At 29.3% G+C, this 20,170-nt stretch overlaps 1 protein-coding gene across 1 annotated transcript in view; it reads left to right on the plus strand.

Moving 5' to 3' along the window:
• LOC107457006 (uncharacterized) overlaps positions 1 to 20,170 on the plus strand; it is a 206,642-nt gene that overhangs the window by 170,820 nt on the left and 15,652 nt on the right. The window contains exon 3 of the mRNA XM_016075024.3: positions 16,257 to 16,427. Within this exon, the coding sequence (XP_015930510.1) occupies positions 16,257 to 16,427 (171 nt within the window). The remainder of the gene's footprint in view (positions 1 to 16,256; positions 16,428 to 20,170) is intronic.

The following is a 20,170-nucleotide window of genomic DNA, read 5'->3' on the forward strand; positions in this document are numbered from 1 at the left end:
TTTTGAAATTTAAGTTTGTATATATTTGCATTTTTGTTGGAATTAAAATACGTATGAATGAAATAGTTTTATAATCTAATATATATAATTCTCTTACGTGGCTCCCAAATTTTGGCTGTATTTCTTTTCCGCCGTTGGCAACGTTTTCTTTGTTTCGTTTACGTTACTATTTCTCTTACACGGCGAAAAAAATAGCCTGATTACAACGCCCCGAATGGCAACGCTAGAAAAGCGACCAATAATTGCCTCAAAAAATTTCACATGCCAAATCTAGCTGAGGTGGCTCAACATATAGCACTTTTAAAAACGGAAACTGTAATAACCAGAGAGTATCAGCCGCGGCAATCTCATACTATTAAGCTAGGCAGAAGTGAGTAGTCTTTGTCGATAGATCTCTATTTTAGTATTTTGTCGAAAGCGCTTTTTTTCCACGAATTTATAAATTACGAATTTATTTGACGATTTTTAATTTATATCACGAATTATACTATAGCACATTTCTAATAGGTTTAACGAATTACATGTCATTTATTTGAATTAAAATTGATTTTAATGAGTTAGTCTTTACTAAAAAGATGTAATATTTTTTTTAAAAAAAAGTTTTTATATGGATGTGAATGATTGTTTTGAATTCTTAGAATTTTGTGCATTTGCAATGTGCCTAAGTTAGTAGCGAGCGAAGCGAGCTTGGTTTGCGAAGCAAACCATATAAGATTGCGTAGCAATTTTCAGGGGTTGGCGAATGTTAGCGAGCAGGGGGCGCAGCCCACTAGTAATATTAGATTCTTCTAGCCAATTTCGATCATGGGCCACGTGTTTGACATTTCTCTTCTAAAGCAGTTTTTTTATTTATTTATTTAAATAAGCTCTTACATCGGCTTCCCTAATTGTTAACAGTTTGCAAAGAACATAAATTAACCACAAACCATCTCAATTATCTTTATACAGACTCAATGAACTGACCAATCAGCATTTAGATAACGAGTAATAGCCTCTGTCTATGATCTGTCTTGCAATTGTCCATTTTTCTTGTAATAAGCAGTTTTGATCGGATGGTGGCATATGATTAGATATAATTATAATAGTGTACTTCGGCCATCATTAACGCTTCATTGTTATGATCGGTTATCTGCCATCTCAATGGATGTGGTTATTCATTGTTGGATTTCATAAATATTTGAGACGCGAAATAATACTAAATTAGATAATTGTGTAAGCTAAATCTGTCAGAACAATTAGGTGAATGAGATCATCACCTATTCCATACTTTCGTCTGAATTATTATTTTTTTTAGTCGGCCGTAGACAGTTCACTGGAACGCTGTTTATCACAGTTGTTCCAGTTTTATAGAATTTTCTGATGTGTTAAAATACTTTACAAAGTGAAAAATAAAGAAAATAAGTATGTGTTTTTATTTTTGAAAAGGTAGTAAATTTAAATCTTTATTTTAAGGGCTTTGCGAGATGAAAAATATATTCTTGGAGTTCACTTAAAGTAAATTGCTTATTGTTCGTGAAAATGGAATTTTTCCTTTATTAATCGTAGTTTTATTGTCATGCGCTACTCAACTATATTATGAGTTTTGCAGACGATAGATAATAAATATGTTAAGTTACGCTTCAGGTAAAAAAAAAATATTTTTTTGGACCTTTTTTTATTATATGCCTAAAAATATTTTTGACCCTTATAAGATTAGGTGTGCTGCCGATAATAGCGTGCATCAGCTTTTGAAAATGTTATTATACCCTCGTTTTTTTGTTGGAAAAAAACTAGTTTTTGATTTATCTATATTTAAACAAAATAGGGGAATTCATTATTTTTAAATCCAACAAAAGCTATATTATCTGATTCATAAATCTTAAATTGCTTTTGAAAAGAAAAAAAAAATCTTGGCGTGTAATTTTTTTCTCTTATGGAATTTAGTTTTATTTTTAAATTTTCTCAATACAGAAAATTGTAGAAAAATAATAATAATATCAGCATTCTAAGATTAAGGGATAAGCCGTAGTGGCTCAGGGGATAGAGCATTCGCCTCCCAATGAGGTGACTCGTGTTCGAATCCCAGCGATGGTTGGTCAATACGAATCCCGCACACTGCTCGAACCGACCACAGTGCTAACGACAAACATCCACAGCTGTAGACGGATCGTGGTTTAGAGTCCCTTTGCCTTCACGCTAACCATGGTAGGTTTTTGTGGTCTTCTACTCCGTGTAACACACATACGAGTTAATGCCATCAAAGAGTCACGAAGACAAGTTTTCTCCTAACACTTGATCGAGAAACCTTGTCTTCTGAATTGGGTTCAAAATTACACGACTACGGAGTTGAACATTGGTAGTTGTAAACTCAGAATTGAGTCGGCTGTTCAACTCCCGGTGATAAAATAAAATAAGCGAAAAGACTTTAAAGATTTTGTGAAAAATATGAAATGTGCTTACCCTTTTGTTTATATATCGTTGTAACAGTTTTCCTCTTTATTCGTATTAACTCAAAAATACTTTTTACCTTATAATTCTAAAACCTTACTTCCTATTCAAAAGAGTGAAAGTTCATACCGTACGATTACCGAGAAAACGTATTTTTTTCTCTCTCTCTCCCAAGTAAGTAATTGACTTTTATTTCTTTATCCGTGACTCATCACCCAGGTATGGCATAGTTTCTTTTTATCTAAGATAAATTTTCGTTTGTTTTGATAAGTGTTTCTCTGCTTCCTTCTTTATGAGTATCTCTTTCAAGCGTGAACAAAAAATAAAAATCAGCGTTTTGTGAATGTCGCAATTGTCGTTGTAAACATGCAGCTCACTATCCATTTTAGCCGGAGGTAGAACTGCAACTTTATTTCATGTCTTGAATGAAGGATTTAATTGACAGGGGAGGAAGATATAGTGAATATTATTACACTTAAGCTTTGAGCTTTTACATTATTTTTCTAGTTTAATTAATTTTCCCCCTTTAGGTTCGTTTATGAATATGCGCATTGTGTTAGTATCCATGCTTTGATTTCATTCTGTTTTATGAAAATAAAGTTTTTAAATTGAGTTTTTTTTTTTTGAGAACTTGCATTAGTCAGAGCTGTCTACTGCTGTGTTTGGGTTTATGTAGATGTGTTATTGTATTCATTGATCTAATTTAGCCGACTATATGAGTGTCAGAATATGTATTTAAAGTTAGCATTTATAAGACTCAATTTCCGGGTGGTTTCTATACTTTGATTTTTTAAAGGAGCTTGGTTATTTGCAATTATTATTTAATTAAGTGAACTTAATTTTCGCCTTCACCATTAAAGTATAGGCCAGTCCTACCCTCTTCATTTCTGTATGAAATATATTGGAGTGAAATAAAAATTTTAAACTAGTTATGTAAAATTTGTTGCTGTACTGTAACTCAATTTATGGTCCCAAAAAAAAGTTCTTGAAAAAAAAAGAAGAAAAAAAATGGCAATTTCGAAAATGCGTAGTGATGAAATAGTTTGATAAAAAATTGTTTTTTATTTCTCGCTTTAAAATACCTGTTATAATATTTGCCATATAAGCAAATACTTTAGGTAAAATATTCTACTTTTTTCGTTGGAAAGTCGAGCAGCTGAGTTAGTTTCGTGTTTAAAATTATGAGGTGTATGATTTTATAATTTCCTACAATAGGCAGGATAAAACATGCTTAAATACAACAACAGGCTGATTAATCAGAAGAAAGTGATTGAGTTTAGCTTAAGAATTTACAATGTTTTCTTAGGTTTTTGTCAAATCTGACTGTTAAAGTAGTGTTTGACTAATTAGTGATACGCAGCTGATTTTAGCGCATAGATTTGATAAAATTGTACGTCTTAATATAATTTTTTTTTAAATTGATAGTCAGTGATTTAGAAAAAATTCGAGTGGTAAATAAAATATGACAAATGCTCAAAATGAGTTTGTAATAATAAAATAGAATAATAAAATAGTTCGTGACAAAAATTAATTTCCAAAATAAATCACAGTAAGTTAATTTTATGTTTATTAGTATTCGTATAATTATTTGACATTATTGCGTTAATTCCATCACTGTATATTTAAAAATCAATTAAATATAAATTTCATTCTGTTTGGAATATTTTTATTTTTTTTTATCATAACGAAAGATAACCGTATTTTTTCTGTTGTAATAGTGATTATCCTTTTTTTTTGTGACACGATTTTTAATAATTTTACATGTAGATGTTATATTTTTATTTATTTAATTTAATTATTATTATTTTTTTTCTTTGTTAAAAAAAGTATAATTGTAAATTTAGTGCTTCAATGAAATATACTTTAACAACATTCAGTATTATATCGAAACAACTTTCAGTAAGATATCTCAACAAAATATACCTCTACCAAATATTCATGTCACAGACATCTACATTGAATTTGAAACATGGTGTACTCTGGGTTTACCTGAACTCCTTTCTAGACTTAAAAGTTTTAATGATCAATGCAGGTGAAAGTAAATTCGTCATGAATAGTTTCGCCTGTGGAATAACTTCCTCTAAAGTTATTTTATTTCTAGTGTGGTATTACGGAACATTTGCTTATATATAAGTAACTGTAATTCATTGGAATTATTAAATAACCTTTCTTTATAAATCTGCAAACCTAGTTTATTTACATGCTGTGCAACAAAAACTTTTTCTAAAGCAACGTATCGATAAAATTGTAATAATTTAAGTCATAAATTTTTCTCATCATTATTTGTGCTGCCATCTAGTGTGTTTCTTTGTATTTATTTAAAAAAAAACTTCATTAGTAGGAATAGAAATAAGTGTTAAATAGGCATAACCTCGCAAAATTTAGAAAACATAATGCAATAATACAATTTCACCTTTTTCATAACAACAGATTCAGAGCATAAGAAAATTGCAAAATAGGATAAAGATGCCAATCAAAGTTTTTGTTAAATTTATTTATAAACCTATCTTACTTAAAATACACTGATTAGTCAGAGATTAAGGGAATTTATATTTCTTCTCTGACAAAAATTTTAGTCAATCATTTTTCAATAAAATTGTTTTATATCTGTTGAGCGAATTTTTCCTCCCTTCAACCTTTAAGTGTTTTCGAACTTCGTCATTAATACAGTAGCATATTAACAGAAAATTTATGCAATTCTTTTCCTTTGTCAATATTAAAATACATGATAGTGTCGAACATATTCGTTCAAACATGCAATCATCATCTAGTCATTAATTCTAATCTATTTTAATTATTCAACAAAATTTTTAATTGTTATCTCTAATGACTTTTTTCAAATCGACTGACATTTTTCTGTTGAGTGAACTAACCATTTAAATTCATAATGTACTGAGTATAATCTTACCATGCAGCAGTGAATATTAATTACCTGTGATATATCATTTCTCTGCACTCATTAACTTTAACAAATAGTACTTTCAACACCTTTCCGAAGTTTTAATCGGATTAATTTATCCCTAGACTGCATAGTTAAATTCCATTAGTCGCCTTGCACGCTATTCTACCTACATCTTTCCCCTATTACTCCAGAGGAATAAAGAATAGCTGATTGCATGGTCACAGTTGATATATGATGTGGTTCATCGCCTCAAAATACTCAAGGGCAATGAGGAAGAGGCGTGAATTGCGAACCCATCTTTTTTTCCTCCGCCTCTAAATATTAATATCGTCTGAAAGCCTCTAGTCGAATAATTTTTTATTTTTATTATTTAAATGGAACAGTATTTTTACTGGAGATGAGTGGGAAAATTGTATGGGTGACCTCTCGTGAAAAATGATCGAGATGCGACATCTGATCAGATTATCTAAATCGTAAACAAGAGCCGTGAACTTGACATCGCGGTAGTTTTAAAAAGCTTATGATTTTCTTTTTTCATCGGTAAAAATCTCATTGATTTTTTTTAAAAGTTGTACCTGAAAAAGATTACAATAGCAGTTAAGGTATCCGTCTGGGTGAAAATCAGCAATTTCGACGAAAATTGTAAATTTATTTATATTTTTTATGTTTGAAATTCTGTTCATTAGCTTTATATAAATCCCTTTAAATTTTTGTTCTCCACTCTTTCGAATCGAAGTTCTGGTTGTTTATTCGCATGCTGACAGACGAAACAGCACAGCAATTAAATACTTTAAATACATGTTTTTAGAAAAATGTTGATTGTTAGAAAATTCCTTCACACTAATGCTTCTTACAAAAAAAAAGTTTATTATAGAATTCTTTGAAGCTTTGTACTTCGTATTTCTATAATGTTAGCTATGTTTTTAATTAAAAGTTAAGGTTTGAATTTATTATTTTTAAAAAATCAATGTTGAACAATATATTTAGTTCTATCCCATTGAATATTTAAAATTTTTTGAAGATTTTTGTTCAAAACACAAGCAACCATATTATTGACCTAAGAAAAAAAATTACATTTGTGTGTTACAATATATAGTAGAGATGTTAGCGTGGCATAAAAATTTGCCAATTTGCTCTCATTTCAAGGAAAATATTTCATTAAGTTTTAAAGTTTACAATAGAAAGTCTACAAAATCCTTAAGGCAGTATCAGTTTTATGACCCCCCAAATAAAATCATTGTTAGAGTGCATTCCGATTTGTCGAGAATTCTCTTACAACCAAAGAATTTACCGTATTGTTTGGCGCAGCATGTCCTCATCTGGACCTTGCGCCATTAAACCCTACATTCAATTCAATTCAACTCTTACAACCAAATTAAACCTCTAATTACTTAAGCGTTTTATATTTTTCATTTTTTCGTCGGGTTTAAGTTTTTAATTATACGGTAGGCGTAAATTTTTACTTTTTTTTTATTAATGCTGTATCTGGGACATCGATTTCTATAACAACCACCTTCAGGTACGCTTTTAAATTTTAGACTAATATTCATGAAATATGAGTTGACATTTTAAAATTTTTGGCAACACTTATCGTCTTGCCTTATTCTTACAACAGAAATGTGTGTTATATTTTTGGCTATTTTTTTCAAATGGTATTCGACCTGGACCGTGAACTTTTGATGACATTCTTCTTTCTTTTTCATGGCTTAAATTTTTGTAAAATATACAAGCCGATTTTGTAGTTACTTTTAAAAATATTAGCTGATACTATTTCTGTTATTGATAGAATTAGTGAGTTAAATACGCATTTTATTTTACAATACTCGAAGGCTATATTTAGATACTTCCTGTAATTAAGAACGGAAAATGAATATGAATCCCTTATTAAAAGCGGATAAATTTTCTTTTCTGAGATCATTCATCAAAAATCAATTTCCATTTTCGTCCGACAGGTGCTATGCATTTATTTTTATTAAGCAATTTCTCGAAACCTACGATGCATTTAAAGTTTGATCAATTGACATTTGAATCATTTTGGGTCATAAAAAAGCAGAGATGCTCGAGAAGGCCTGTCAAAATGTTGGATAATATTCTGCAACGAAATTCTTCGCCAAATGATCAGCCAGCTGTTGATGTAAAATACATCAACGTCAGTTTTTAATTCTTCGAGGATGATCCCACTTACTTAGTAGTTAATAACGCCATATTTGAGTCCTCGTTCTATGATGTAAAGTGTTATTTTGAGATTATATATTTTTTTTCTCCTCTTGCAGTCATCAACAGATGTTGGCAAATGTCTCATCCTTCTGTAAAAGGAGTTGATAAGAGGAACTTTTCACATGTGATTCATATTTTAGCCTTGTTTATTTAATTTTCTATATAGTCATTCTAAATAGCTTAAATTTCCATTTACGGCGTTTTATCGTTTAACCCTTTAAACACAGGATTTATATTAAACATATTTTTCATTATTTTGTATTAATTTAGGTAAAAATAATAAAAAATATTATATTTAGCATTTTAATTATTTATGGTTCTGAAATAGAGCAACAAATACCGGTGTTTTTTTTTTCTTTCTGTAAAGGTAAAATCTCCTAAACACGACCCTCTTCCAACGAATAATTTTTAATATTTCTACTTATTTGCAGTTACTTAGATCTAAGCGAAATTGTTATTCATCATTGAAATCACTATAATTTACAAAATCAATTTTTCATATATTTTTTAGTATGGATGAAAAAAAATTCAAAATGCATTTTTTGGGATTTTATATTTTAGTACAAATATAATTCCAATAATCTAACAGATTTCTTTTAATAAATATTTTTTTTTAATAATCTTAATAACTATTAGACTGTTTTTTATAATTAAAAAGTACCAAAATATATTTTTACTTGTAATTAGAGCGTCATCTCATCTGCACAGTGTCCCATCTGCATCAAAATTATTANTAGTATTTTGTCGAAAGCGCTTTTTTTCACGAATTTATATATTACGAATTTATTTGACGATTTTTGATTTATATCATGAATTATACTATAGCACATTTCTAATAGGTTTAACGAACTGTATGTCATTTATTTGAATTCAAATTTATTTTAATGACTTAGTATTTACTAAAAAGATGTATATAAAAAAAAAAAAGTTTTTATATGGATTTGAATGATTGTTTTGAATTCTTAGAATTTTGTCCATTTGCAATGAACCTAAGCTAGTAGCGAGCGAATCGAGCTTGGTTTGCGAAACAAACCATATAAGATTGCGTAGCAATTTTCGGGGATTGGCGAGCGTTAGCGAGCAGGGGGCGCAGCGCACTAGTTTTAATTATTTATGTTTCTGAAATACAGTAACAAATACCGGTGTTTTTTTCTGTAAAGGTAAAATCTCCTAAACACGATCCACTTCCAACGAAAAATTTTAATATTTCTACTTATTTGCAGTTACTTAGATCCAAGCGAAACTGTTATTCATCATTGAAATCACTATGAATTACAAAATCAATTTTTCATGTATTTTTTAGTATGGATGGAAAAAAATTCAAAATGCATTTTTTGGGATTTTATATTTTAGTACAAATAATAATTCCCATAATCTAACAGATTTCTTTAATAAATATATTTTTTTAAATAATCTTAATAACTATTAGACTGTTTTTTATAATTAAAAAATACCAAAATATATTTTTACTTGTAATTAGAGCGTCATCTCATCTGCACAGTGTCCCATCTGTATCAAAATTATTAATAAAACTGAACTAAATTAAATCTTTACGAATAAGAGCATTTTTTTTTGTGCAATGATTGGCAGAATTTTACCGTATTAAATATTATGGGGTTCGTACAAGTTTGGAAAAATTTAAAAAGTAGTTGCATAAAAAACTGCATTTTGTTGTGTAGGTAATTGCCAGAATATTTCATTAATTCTAAATAAATATACTATCTTAATTTTAAGGCGTGAAGCAAGTTATCTAGAGCTACAATCTAACTTTAGATACTTATATTTATTATTTCAGAACTTAACACAATGTATTTGGAAACGCGAACTCAATTTTTTTTTTAAATTATTAATTTAATGTATTATACTTTTCCCTCCACTGTTTACAAAAACGGGGAAGTGTTACATCTTATTTAACAGTATGTGCTGAACTCAATTGATATGAAATGCCACTGTAAAAAATACTGATTATTTAAAATGCGTGCTCGAAACAAGAAAGTTGCAAAGCACGAAAGTTGCAATTTGTTTTGTATAATGTAAGTGCTTATTTAATAATGGTATGCGCCTGACTTACCATGCGAAAAATGTCATCATTTGGTATAGCGAATGTTCTATCGGTGAAAGGATATTTAAAAACATTTTTGGAACAACAACTTTGTTCGTCCCCTTAATTTATTTCGCACGAGTTGGTCGATGTTATTTCCAGAAAGAAACGATGAGGATAATAGTTTTCAGCTAACAACACTGTTGGACAAAACATGTAAATAACCTTTATGTATAAAATATCGCATTTGTAAGCACGCGACTTTTTTTAAGTATGTATTTTAAAAGTCTGTAATAAAAATACAGTGTGATGTTCAAGCGATAAAAATACTTTAAATGTTATTTTGACTTTTAAAATTTAGTCTAAAAAAATCTAGTAAACATTTTGTTTTTATATTACATGGGAATTTGTTATTATTTAAATAAAGTTGTGTAATGATGACAACTGGCATTAACATAATTTTTTTTTCATGTTCTACTTGTAAATTATTAATTTAGAAGTTAAAAGTTTTATTATAAAGGAGAGAAACAGATGTCACTAATAGTGACGGAGGTTCATAGGTTCGGTGTTGTCCTAAAATTCCTAAAAACAAATTGTCCTGAAATGTCTTGAATTTTTTCGCCCTAATTAACATAAAATTTAGGAATTTTCTTCTCATTTTGAAGGAAACCAGTAATTGGATATAAATGAAATACATAATGAATATAAAATATAACACGTAAACCAGGTGTTTTCAGAAAAAACTGCAATGCAGTTAGTAAATGAAAAGCTCTTAGAATGTTACAAGGAGGTTTTATTATTATGAAAGCGATTTGTTTTAAGAAGTTTGCCTTCATTGATTAAAAAAAAAAATGAAAAATAAATTCAGTTTTTATTCTGAACGCTGAACAGCTACAGATAAACATTGAATTTTTCAGGTCTAGATAAAATGTAAGCAAACACTTCCCTTAAATGATTTTGTATGCATTTGCTGCTGGTATATTAATCAAAATAAATTTTGTTTAGATTCTGATGATGGTGATTATTTAAGACTAGTTGCATTTTGTTGACATTTATAGTATCTAAATAAATAATTGATCTAAATCATCATCGAATATCCTTTAAAAAAATTTCCATCATTTTGGGAGGTAAAAAAAAACTAGATAAGCTGTTAGATTTGAAAATTATGTAAAATTTATGATTTATCAAAAACATTTAAGAGATAGCTTTAGAATGAATTTAAAAATTAAAAAACTTAATTAGATTTACTGTATAAAGAAACCATACTGATGTACACTTGCGTACATAAAAAACAAAACAAAAAAAAAGTCAAGTCCTTTTTCTAAAGTGGCCGAATACTACTTAAGAAAAATTCATATTGCGATCTTATTTACAGAAACTTTGCATTCCCATAAATTAACTTTCAGATAGCAAGTGACCAACGAAAGATATGAATTGCGAATAGAATTAAACGGGGTTTACTGAAATCCTTTCGAAATAATTATTCCAAAGAAGAAGTAAATGGAGCGACATGTGCGTCTTTATTCTTTCCAATTACAATCTATAACGCCATGGCAAAAAGTCAGAGATGTATTTTAGGATCTTACCTAATCGCGATGCTTGTTGCAAGACTCAAATTTGACACAGGCGTAACTGTCAAGGAAAGAAGGGGGTTGGTTGATGAAGAAGTGTAGGTGTCGACCGGCTATCCTCACAGAGTTGTCATGTGTGTGTTCACAAATGAACCTCATAACCCTTCCCCCCAACATCTGCTTTTTTCAAGGATAAGAATAAATATTTCTCTCTCCCACACTCCATGAAATTAATAAAAGAGAGTCTTTCTGTTTTTGCACTTGAAAACTAATAAAAAAATTTGAGCTTGTGCGCATTTCGCCTTTTAAACTTGGTGATGGTTTATTTGCATCCATTCCTTTTGGCGTATTTATGTTACTTTTCTTTCAAACTTCTCTGCTTATTTATTATTTTACGTGCTACTGCTGCATCTTTTATGCAGGGGTCTGTTTAAAAGAAATTTAGGTCCGTTAACGGACCCCTTCATAAAATAATTTATCTTCTAATCGAACCCTTCACAAATTTGTTTGTCTTCATTATTGTTTTGTTAATCGAATAAACCCTTCTCGTAAAAACAAAGAAAGACGGTTCGAAACGAACTAAGTTTCCCTAAGTTTCTAACTTTAAATTCCAAATGTAGTATTCCAATAATATTTCTACTGTTACAAAAATCGTATGCGCGTTCTTATTAAATATTTTTTTCGCAATTAAATAATTGATCAATTTATATTTATTTATAAAATTAATTAATAGAATATTACGTAAATAAAAATTAATTTCAGGCAATTTTTTAAATAAAATATTATAAATTTAAGAATTGTTTAAGTTTACTTAACGCGCAACACATTAAAAGTGATACATTACTAAGTTGTGTTATTTAAAATATGTCAATTGAAAATATTAAAAATGTGAGTGATTGAGAGCATGCAATTGAATCGCAATTTTTCTTTCAATTAGATTTTATTAAATTTTTGCGAAATAACGAATATCTTGTATTTCTATTTAATGGTTTGTTTGCTAAACAACAAAATAAAAACATTATAAGGAAAATGGCTCGTTTAATAAATGATCAGCCACAGTTAATATAGAAATTTTTAAACTTGTTAGCCTACTGACACTTGATCCTTATCAATCGTGTACATTTTATATTTAATTCTATTCAATATATGATCACGCAAAATCATTTTCAAAAGTTATCGTATTTCTTGCATATTTAATATTCTTTTGAAAGGAAATCTGTCTAAATATCTGTTAGTAGTATTGTATCGAAAGTAGTAATATTCAAACATTAGGAAGAATGCCAGTGTGCTATTAGTCAATCCATTTGTTCTACGTGACAAACAGTTTAAGACAATATTCATCATTTTCTTTCTTCACTCTCTAGGGTTGCTTATATGCCTTTCTTAACAAGCACGAGTCTTAAGCCAAAATAAATGTTGCGCAATATTTACGTCATAAATGAAAAAGTGTTTGATGCCAGCAATTGTCTTCTTTGGCGTGAGTTTCCATCTAGCATTTACGCGACATTTACTATGAATTGGTGATTTTTTTGTGATCTTTTCTTAGTACGGCTTTGCTTGTTTGTGGATTTACAAAAAGAAATCCAAGTTCACGTAACTTACTGCTGGATATTTTTTTAAATATTGTAATACCGGATAATGAAGTTTCACCTGATTAGAATTTAAAATTCTTTTTTTGCCCACTCTCATTAAATCTAAATCAGTGTTACTGCCTTTTCTTAAATACTCGATTTGTGGCTTACGAATTAAAAATGTTCTCTTGTTTTGGTATTTCTTTTATTTATGTCGAACAAATTACTTCAGTACTTACGTCAAGGAACAAGGGCGTTACTATTACACTTTTATTAAAATTTAAATAAAGTATAAGATTTAACGTTTGATGATGTTAGTGTTAAGTTAGTCGTACTGTTTGACGAATATTCGTTTATCTAAGATTACTGCAATTTGTACCCAAATTATATACAAACTTTAAAATTAGCTTTAAAATTTCGCATGATTTTTAATTTATTGTTATTTTTAATTTATTTATTTCATAAATCAAAAATTTTCGGTCCATATCTTATCTTACTAAAGAAACAAACCTAGTATAATATTGAAAATGAGGAAAAAAAATACTTCTCTTAGTGTTTTTTTCACCTTGCTACAAGAAACAAGTATTCCCCTGTAAATAAGTTTTCACTTTCACTAGACTGTCTCTGCGGGAAAGAAAAGTTAACGCAAGGGCAGTTACGGCTGGCAGCGTTGGGGCTCATATTACCTAGTAAAAACCTGATTACGTTTCTCGTTCGGATATTCTCGTGTTTAAAATAAAATCAATGCGCATAAAATATTTTTTTACTTAAAGCTTTTAGATTTGGTTGTTTTTAAGAATGACTTTTTAAAAAAATATATCTATACAAATCATTAAATAATTAGTGATTTAATTTGTAGTTTGGAGATTGTTTAAGCCAATCAACAAACAGCAATTTTTTTATTTGTTATAGTGAAATAAATTCTTTACAATAATAATTTCTCGATATTTTAGATGAATATTTTTACAAATGTTACTATGTTTATAAAACATGTTATACATTTTTATGGTAATTTCTTACTGATTCCTATTTTTTAATTAGCATTACTTTGGCAGAACTTACTTTGATATTATCTAAGAACTGTAGTAACAAATAAGAAAAGTGCTAAAAGTTTTCATGAATGATTATTATTGTTTGTATTACGTATATATATATTACGTAATTACATTAAGGAGATATAACATAGTAAAAGCCTATATAAAAAAAATTTTTTTTTAATAATTTTGCGATGGTTGTGATAAATCTTATACATTTTTTTTATCGTATTGTACGTATTTTAATCTTAACTCTGCCATGCTAAAAATACAAAAAAATGTTTTAAAAAATAGTGTTATCTAATACAATGTTTATACTTATTGTTCAAACTATTCATAACTTGCTGTACTTACAAGTTGAAAAAAACTCATCCAAGTTTGATTAATTAACTTTTCTAAAACTACCTGAATGTAGTTTTCATTGCATTTAGTAATTTTAAAAAATAAATTTTCTTTTTCACAAAATGGCGGTGCTTTGAAATTTTTTTTTTAAAAACGACATAATAGTTACATTTTCGTAGATAACTTAAATCCAATGAACCCAATTAAAAACATATCCCTGCTTGCAGCGAAAACTATATTTATTGTGAGCATTGTGTCAAAATTTGAAGTAAATCGATAGAAAATTGTACTAGTTAGAGATTCAGCAAATAAGAGAAAAATAGTTTCGAATGAATTGTGTTTAAAGTTTTGCGATCAATAATGTACATAAATATATATGAAATTTTGAAACTAACTATAAAGTATAAATACCAGGTCTATATGATGTTTCTTCTTTTGTGACGCTTCATATATATTTAGAGTAGCAGTTGAAATTCTACCGTCATCTTTTATTCAAACTTATTCTGTGGTTGCTGGACTTACATTTATTTCTAATTGTTCCAAAACTGTCTATAACTTATGCTACTTCATTAAAAATTATTGCAGTTAAGTAAGTTGCGTTTTCAACTATTTATATTAAAAGCGGCATTATTTCCTTTTTTTATATAATTTAAATAAATTATTTCAATAAAATAGTTAAAATGATAGCAATTTACTAAGATGTTTTGATACGTGTGGCAAAATAAATTAATAAACATTTTAGTGTGTTATTTCTTTAACTCTTTTGTGTTTACTTTTTTAAAACTCTTTCAGGGGCTGTTACCTTAGAACTTTTTTTTACCACTTATTTTTGACTGTGATATGAACCACTAAAATTTTTATCTCTTAACCAACGTGACTTTTAGTCAACCACTTTGTTTGGGAAAATGTTATGATAAAGCAAATTGTTGCATTGCGGATGTGCATGCAATGACCACAATTATCTTGTATTTCCTTGATTAATTTTTTTATTAACATTTTCTGCCTCGCAAAGACTTGATGTTTTTAGATTATGTTAAAATAAAAATTGTATTCCATTTAAAATACTATTTTAAGCTTTAGACTTGATGAATTAAGTCTTAAACTCTTCGAATAAGTCACTCTTTTAAGTGTCTTAAATAAGCGATTTCTTTGTGCAAAAGAATTAGTGAGAAAAACTTTTAATTTAGTCAAGGTTGTATTTATTATATTTCATAAAGCTTTATTTTTATTTCTGTGAATACATAGAGTAAGTTTAATTTAATAAAAGATAGAAATTTATTCAAAATTCAGTAGTTTAAATTGTTTAACCTTTGACTCTTATTCCTGGAACATTTCCTTTTATTTTGCCTTTAGAAAATATGGCTATTAATAACTGGAATGTTTTTTTACTTCTAAATTATTAAAAAAACATGATGAATGTTCACATTCTGTTCAATTTAAATGACAGAATTTTCTGCTTACTTTTTCTTTTTAATGCATACACCGAATCCCCAGTCATTGCAATTGATATGAGAATTATTTGAGCTAAATTAATTTAATTAAAATGTAGGAAGAAAATGCTTTAATTTTTTTATTTATAAATATTTTTCGTCGAGAGGAACTTAAAGTCTACAATCCAACTTAATGTAATTTTCAGTAGTTTGTTCATTTATGGATGAATATCATTACGTAAAATCTATGTATGTCGATTCATTTTATGAATTAAAGCTATCAATTAAGTATTCGATAAAACGTTCGTTGTTAAGAATCTAAGAATCGAACTTTCCTGAATGCTGGTACTGATTTCAAGTTTGTCGAACTGAATTATTTTCATCACTCGTTTGCTTTTATTTTATTGATATATATCTTGTTAAAACCGGTTCACTTTGAATCGCAATAATAAAATGTTGAACCAGGATGTCTCGCTATGTTTCTTCTATCTTAAAAACAATATAACACTTGATATAAAATGCCGGCTACTTTTAAAAAACAGAATATTTCACCCTGGCGTTTTACGAATGAAAAAACCACGCCAACTTGTTTCTTTTGAACGCAGTTCTATGTATTTTTTTGTTCAATAATGATACTAATTATGCTTTTACTCTTGTGTGATATAAATCAGTGCAATCAAAAGAGAAGTGATTGTTAATTTTCTGTTCTATTTCTTTCCAGGGACGATTCTCGCGTGCATCCTGCTAAGGTGCGTGTCAAGTTCATCGAGAGTCAGCATTTGGCGCAGGTTGCCTGTGCCCCACCCTCACCAGACGTCACGTTGGACTTCGGATCTGACACCATGACGTCCCCCGCATCAGAACATTCGCCCGACTACCACAGGCAGATCAGGTACACCTTTCACTTGGTGACGCCCCAAGTATTAGAGACCTGTCGTTTAATAAAATTAAAAAGGCTTCTTAGCTTTATGTTCTTATTGTTAGAGAGAGTTTGAGAATTATTATTCTATAAGAAAAATGTCTTTTGAATTAAGCAATCTCTAAACTGTTTAATTTTATTTTCTTCATTGCATCTGGTCTGGACTATACGATAGNACCATTTTATCATATTACATGTACTATAAATAGGGCCCTATAAATGATGTGAAAATTGTTTAAAAATTATGCGGCGATTTTTAAAAATTGTGCGGTGTCTTTTAAAAATTATGCATGCAGGTTGCGAATGACCCAGAAAACAATTGAAACTGGGAAGAAGAAAAAAATCTCTTAAAAAAGTTCAACTTTCTTTCCTGCTTTAATAAAAAAAAAAATTCAATGAATACAGTAAAGATTTCAACTAAAATACCTTCTTATGTATTGTACATCCATTTTCTACATCAGAAAAATTATTAAAGTTTATTAAAATGGAGAGAAGTTAGTCCAGAAGCTGCGCTTTCTTTCAAACTCTGTCTTTGTTTTGTGAAAATTTGGCCGTAGCAGGATACAGCTCTTTCACAATCTACTGAATTAGGAAGCACTGAGAGCCCTTGTCGTGCTTTTTTTGTAAGTTCTGGAAATCTCTCTGAGACTACCTCTGAATTCCAGAATCTAATTAAGTCCTGGTTTGAACATTCTTTTACATATTCTTTGTAAGCAGCATACTCGAGTTTTATATCTTGACCACTCATTCCTGGAATATTCTTGAATACATCGTCGTCTTCAATATTGAGGTTGACTATTTGTTCTGGATCGAAAACTCGAGCAGCTTTCATGAAGTTTAATGCAGGTTGACTAAACTTGGGCCCGCGTTTTTTGAATACGTTTAGTTCTGAAGAGTAGTAAGTATTCAACTTTGCAATTGTTTTGTGAAACACTTCTTGAAGAAATACGTTGCGTGAATCTTTTCGTGAGTATGATGCTTGAGAATTACATCGAAGTTTAGACCGCAGATCAAAAATCTTATAGTAAGCTTTGTGAATAGATACACCACATGTTTCGAAAAAGAGAAGAGTATCCATTAATATCTGAGCGTGTTCTGCAATGAACTGAAAGTCTTTGCAAACGTCCACCTGTCCATAAAGATTCTTGGAATTGGAAAGAAGATATATTTCAATTGAAAAAAAAAACCCTTAAGGAGAAATTTATCTGGTAAACGAATACATTTTGCTGAAAAATAAAAATTATACAGATATGCTGCGATTACGCAGAAAATTGTAAATTATGCGGATAATTGTGAATTATGCGGGTTTCCGCATCTTCGCGTAATTTATAGGGCCCTAATTATACACCATTAGCATTAAATGTAATTCTGGTCCCCCAAGAAAAATTTAAGGGGGAGGGGGGATAATTTTAAGATTATGTCGCTTACATCCTTTAACTTACGTGCACCCTTTAACTAACAGCTTTTAACTTGCTCATTTTTAACTTTCGGAAGTCGAATGGATATTTTGAAAGTTGACTTCTACAAAATTGTTCTAGACTCTCTCGAATCCATTTAGTCACAATCATCTGCTGTGATTTGATATAGTTGCCACCTCCGTATAATAGAAAACAGATTTCATAAAATTGGGGATAACATTGATTTGTGAATTTTGCGATTTGCCTTATTCAGATGTATTTACGGTACAACAATTTTTGTTTTTATAAATTCAATTTAAAATTATTTTGGACCATCTCGACCTATAAATGATTTTAATATAATTATGAATGATTTAATATATTCATATGGTATCGCTTTTAAATGTTAACGAAATTTTAAAAGAATTCTGCAAACTTTAACGCTTTTACTTTTTTTCATAGATTACCACTTGAAACAATATGTGGTAAATCTAATAACTACAACCAAATTCATGATATACATGCGGCCTTTTTGCTGCTCGTGGAATGAGCGCTTTATTCCAAAACTGTTAACTACTAGGTATCTTTGTTTCTCGGTTCTACATATGTTTTTTAGTTTGTAAATTTTATGATTTAAATTTTTACTGATTAGAAGCAACTTAAATAAAGCGTTCTTGTGTTGTTTATAAAAACTTTTGGACAAGCCAAGATCGCAAGCTATTGGCCTTGCGAAAGAGCGCCTTTCGTTGGACAAGAGAGCACCTCTAGGGTGACTTAACTCAAAACCCTCTAGATAGATGGCAGCACCACTCATTTATGGAGAGATGGGTTGATTCGGTGGAATCTGATTTTCTTGCAATTAATGACAAAAATTGAAGATCAAAGATAAATTGGAAGTTATGAAGAAATCTTCAGAGGAAAGCATTAGCCCACATTGGGCTGTCTGGCCAACTATGATGATGATGATGATGAAACTCATATTTACAATTTTTATTATTGTTGCTACTATGCATAGATGTTATGAAATTCATTTGAGAATTTTTAAACTTAGCTTCCATAATTCTATTTTATTCTCACGACGTTTATATTAGGATTATTATAGAATATGTGTGCCTCACAAAATTCATTCAAAGTAGTCACAAAATTCAGCCAAGGTAGTGTTTCGTATCAATAAAATTATGAATTTTATTTTTTAATCCTAATTTGCTAACACGCAAACAAAAGTCTCGTGAAAAAACAACTTATTTCTAAAGTGGGAAATACTCCTTCCAAAGTTATTGCGTGTATAATTTATCAATGTCGTCAACTTGTTCCAGATTGTTAAGCTTCTAAAACTTACTACTTGCTTAATTCACGCTTTCTTGTTTGACAGACAGGTATTTAAACCCAAAGTGAGATTTTTGCCTTTTCATGAAACCGCGGCTAAAAATAAAAGCAGCTTTTCGTACAACACGAATCAATACGTTTACTCTTTTAATTTTTTCCCCCTCTTTCATTTATAACATTGGCAAAAGTTCTCGGAATGCCATACTATTTCTGAGTTGCCAATCAAAATAAGGAAGTCGTTGTTGAACTACATAAATTTTTTTTTAGCTTTGTTGCTTCTGAGAAATGAATGCAAGGTTAATATGACATTAAAATAAAATGAGATGTTTAATCATCAATTTTTATTTACTGATGGAAAAGTTCAAATTTAATTACGTTTAGTGTTGGTAGATGGCGCAACGTGACTCTTGGAAAAGGAAATTCTTTGGATCACTGTTTTCCCAGCCTTGCTGCTTGTCATTTTTGTCGGTGTTCTAATAAATTTATCCTTTGAATATATTTGTTGAAATTGAAAAAAGGGTTAAATTAATGATCATGGTATGATGTTGAAATTTCGTATCAAAATTTTTCGATTCACAGATTAAGTTAGTATTCTTTTATTTATATAAAACGCCGTAAAATAAATGAGGTTTTTAAATTAAATGAGGTTTTAAATTACTCATTCGATTTTGTAATCTAGCTTAAAACGTTGATGTGCTAATGATAAAGATTCATGTTTAAAATTCTATTAAATTTCTAAATTAGATAATAAAAGGAAATGTAATTTTAGAGACAAGGCTTTTTGTGTGATTCATTTTAGTGTGAAAATTCTATTTTCCTGTGTTTACGAAAATATAGCTATAAAAATCTTATTTTTCCTCGCTTTAATTTGTTTACATGAATTTGCCGTTGAAATATGTAGCATTCAATTTTAGAACAAACCCTATCAATTTTAATTTTTAAAACTATTTGCGAATAAAAATTAAAATAATAATAACAGTAATCGCAGCTTGT

This window comes from Parasteatoda tepidariorum, chromosome 4, assembly GCF_043381705.1.
Source record: "Parasteatoda tepidariorum isolate YZ-2023 chromosome 4, CAS_Ptep_4.0, whole genome shotgun sequence".
NCBI classification, from domain to species: Eukaryota; Metazoa; Arthropoda; class Arachnida; order Araneae; family Theridiidae; genus Parasteatoda; species Parasteatoda tepidariorum.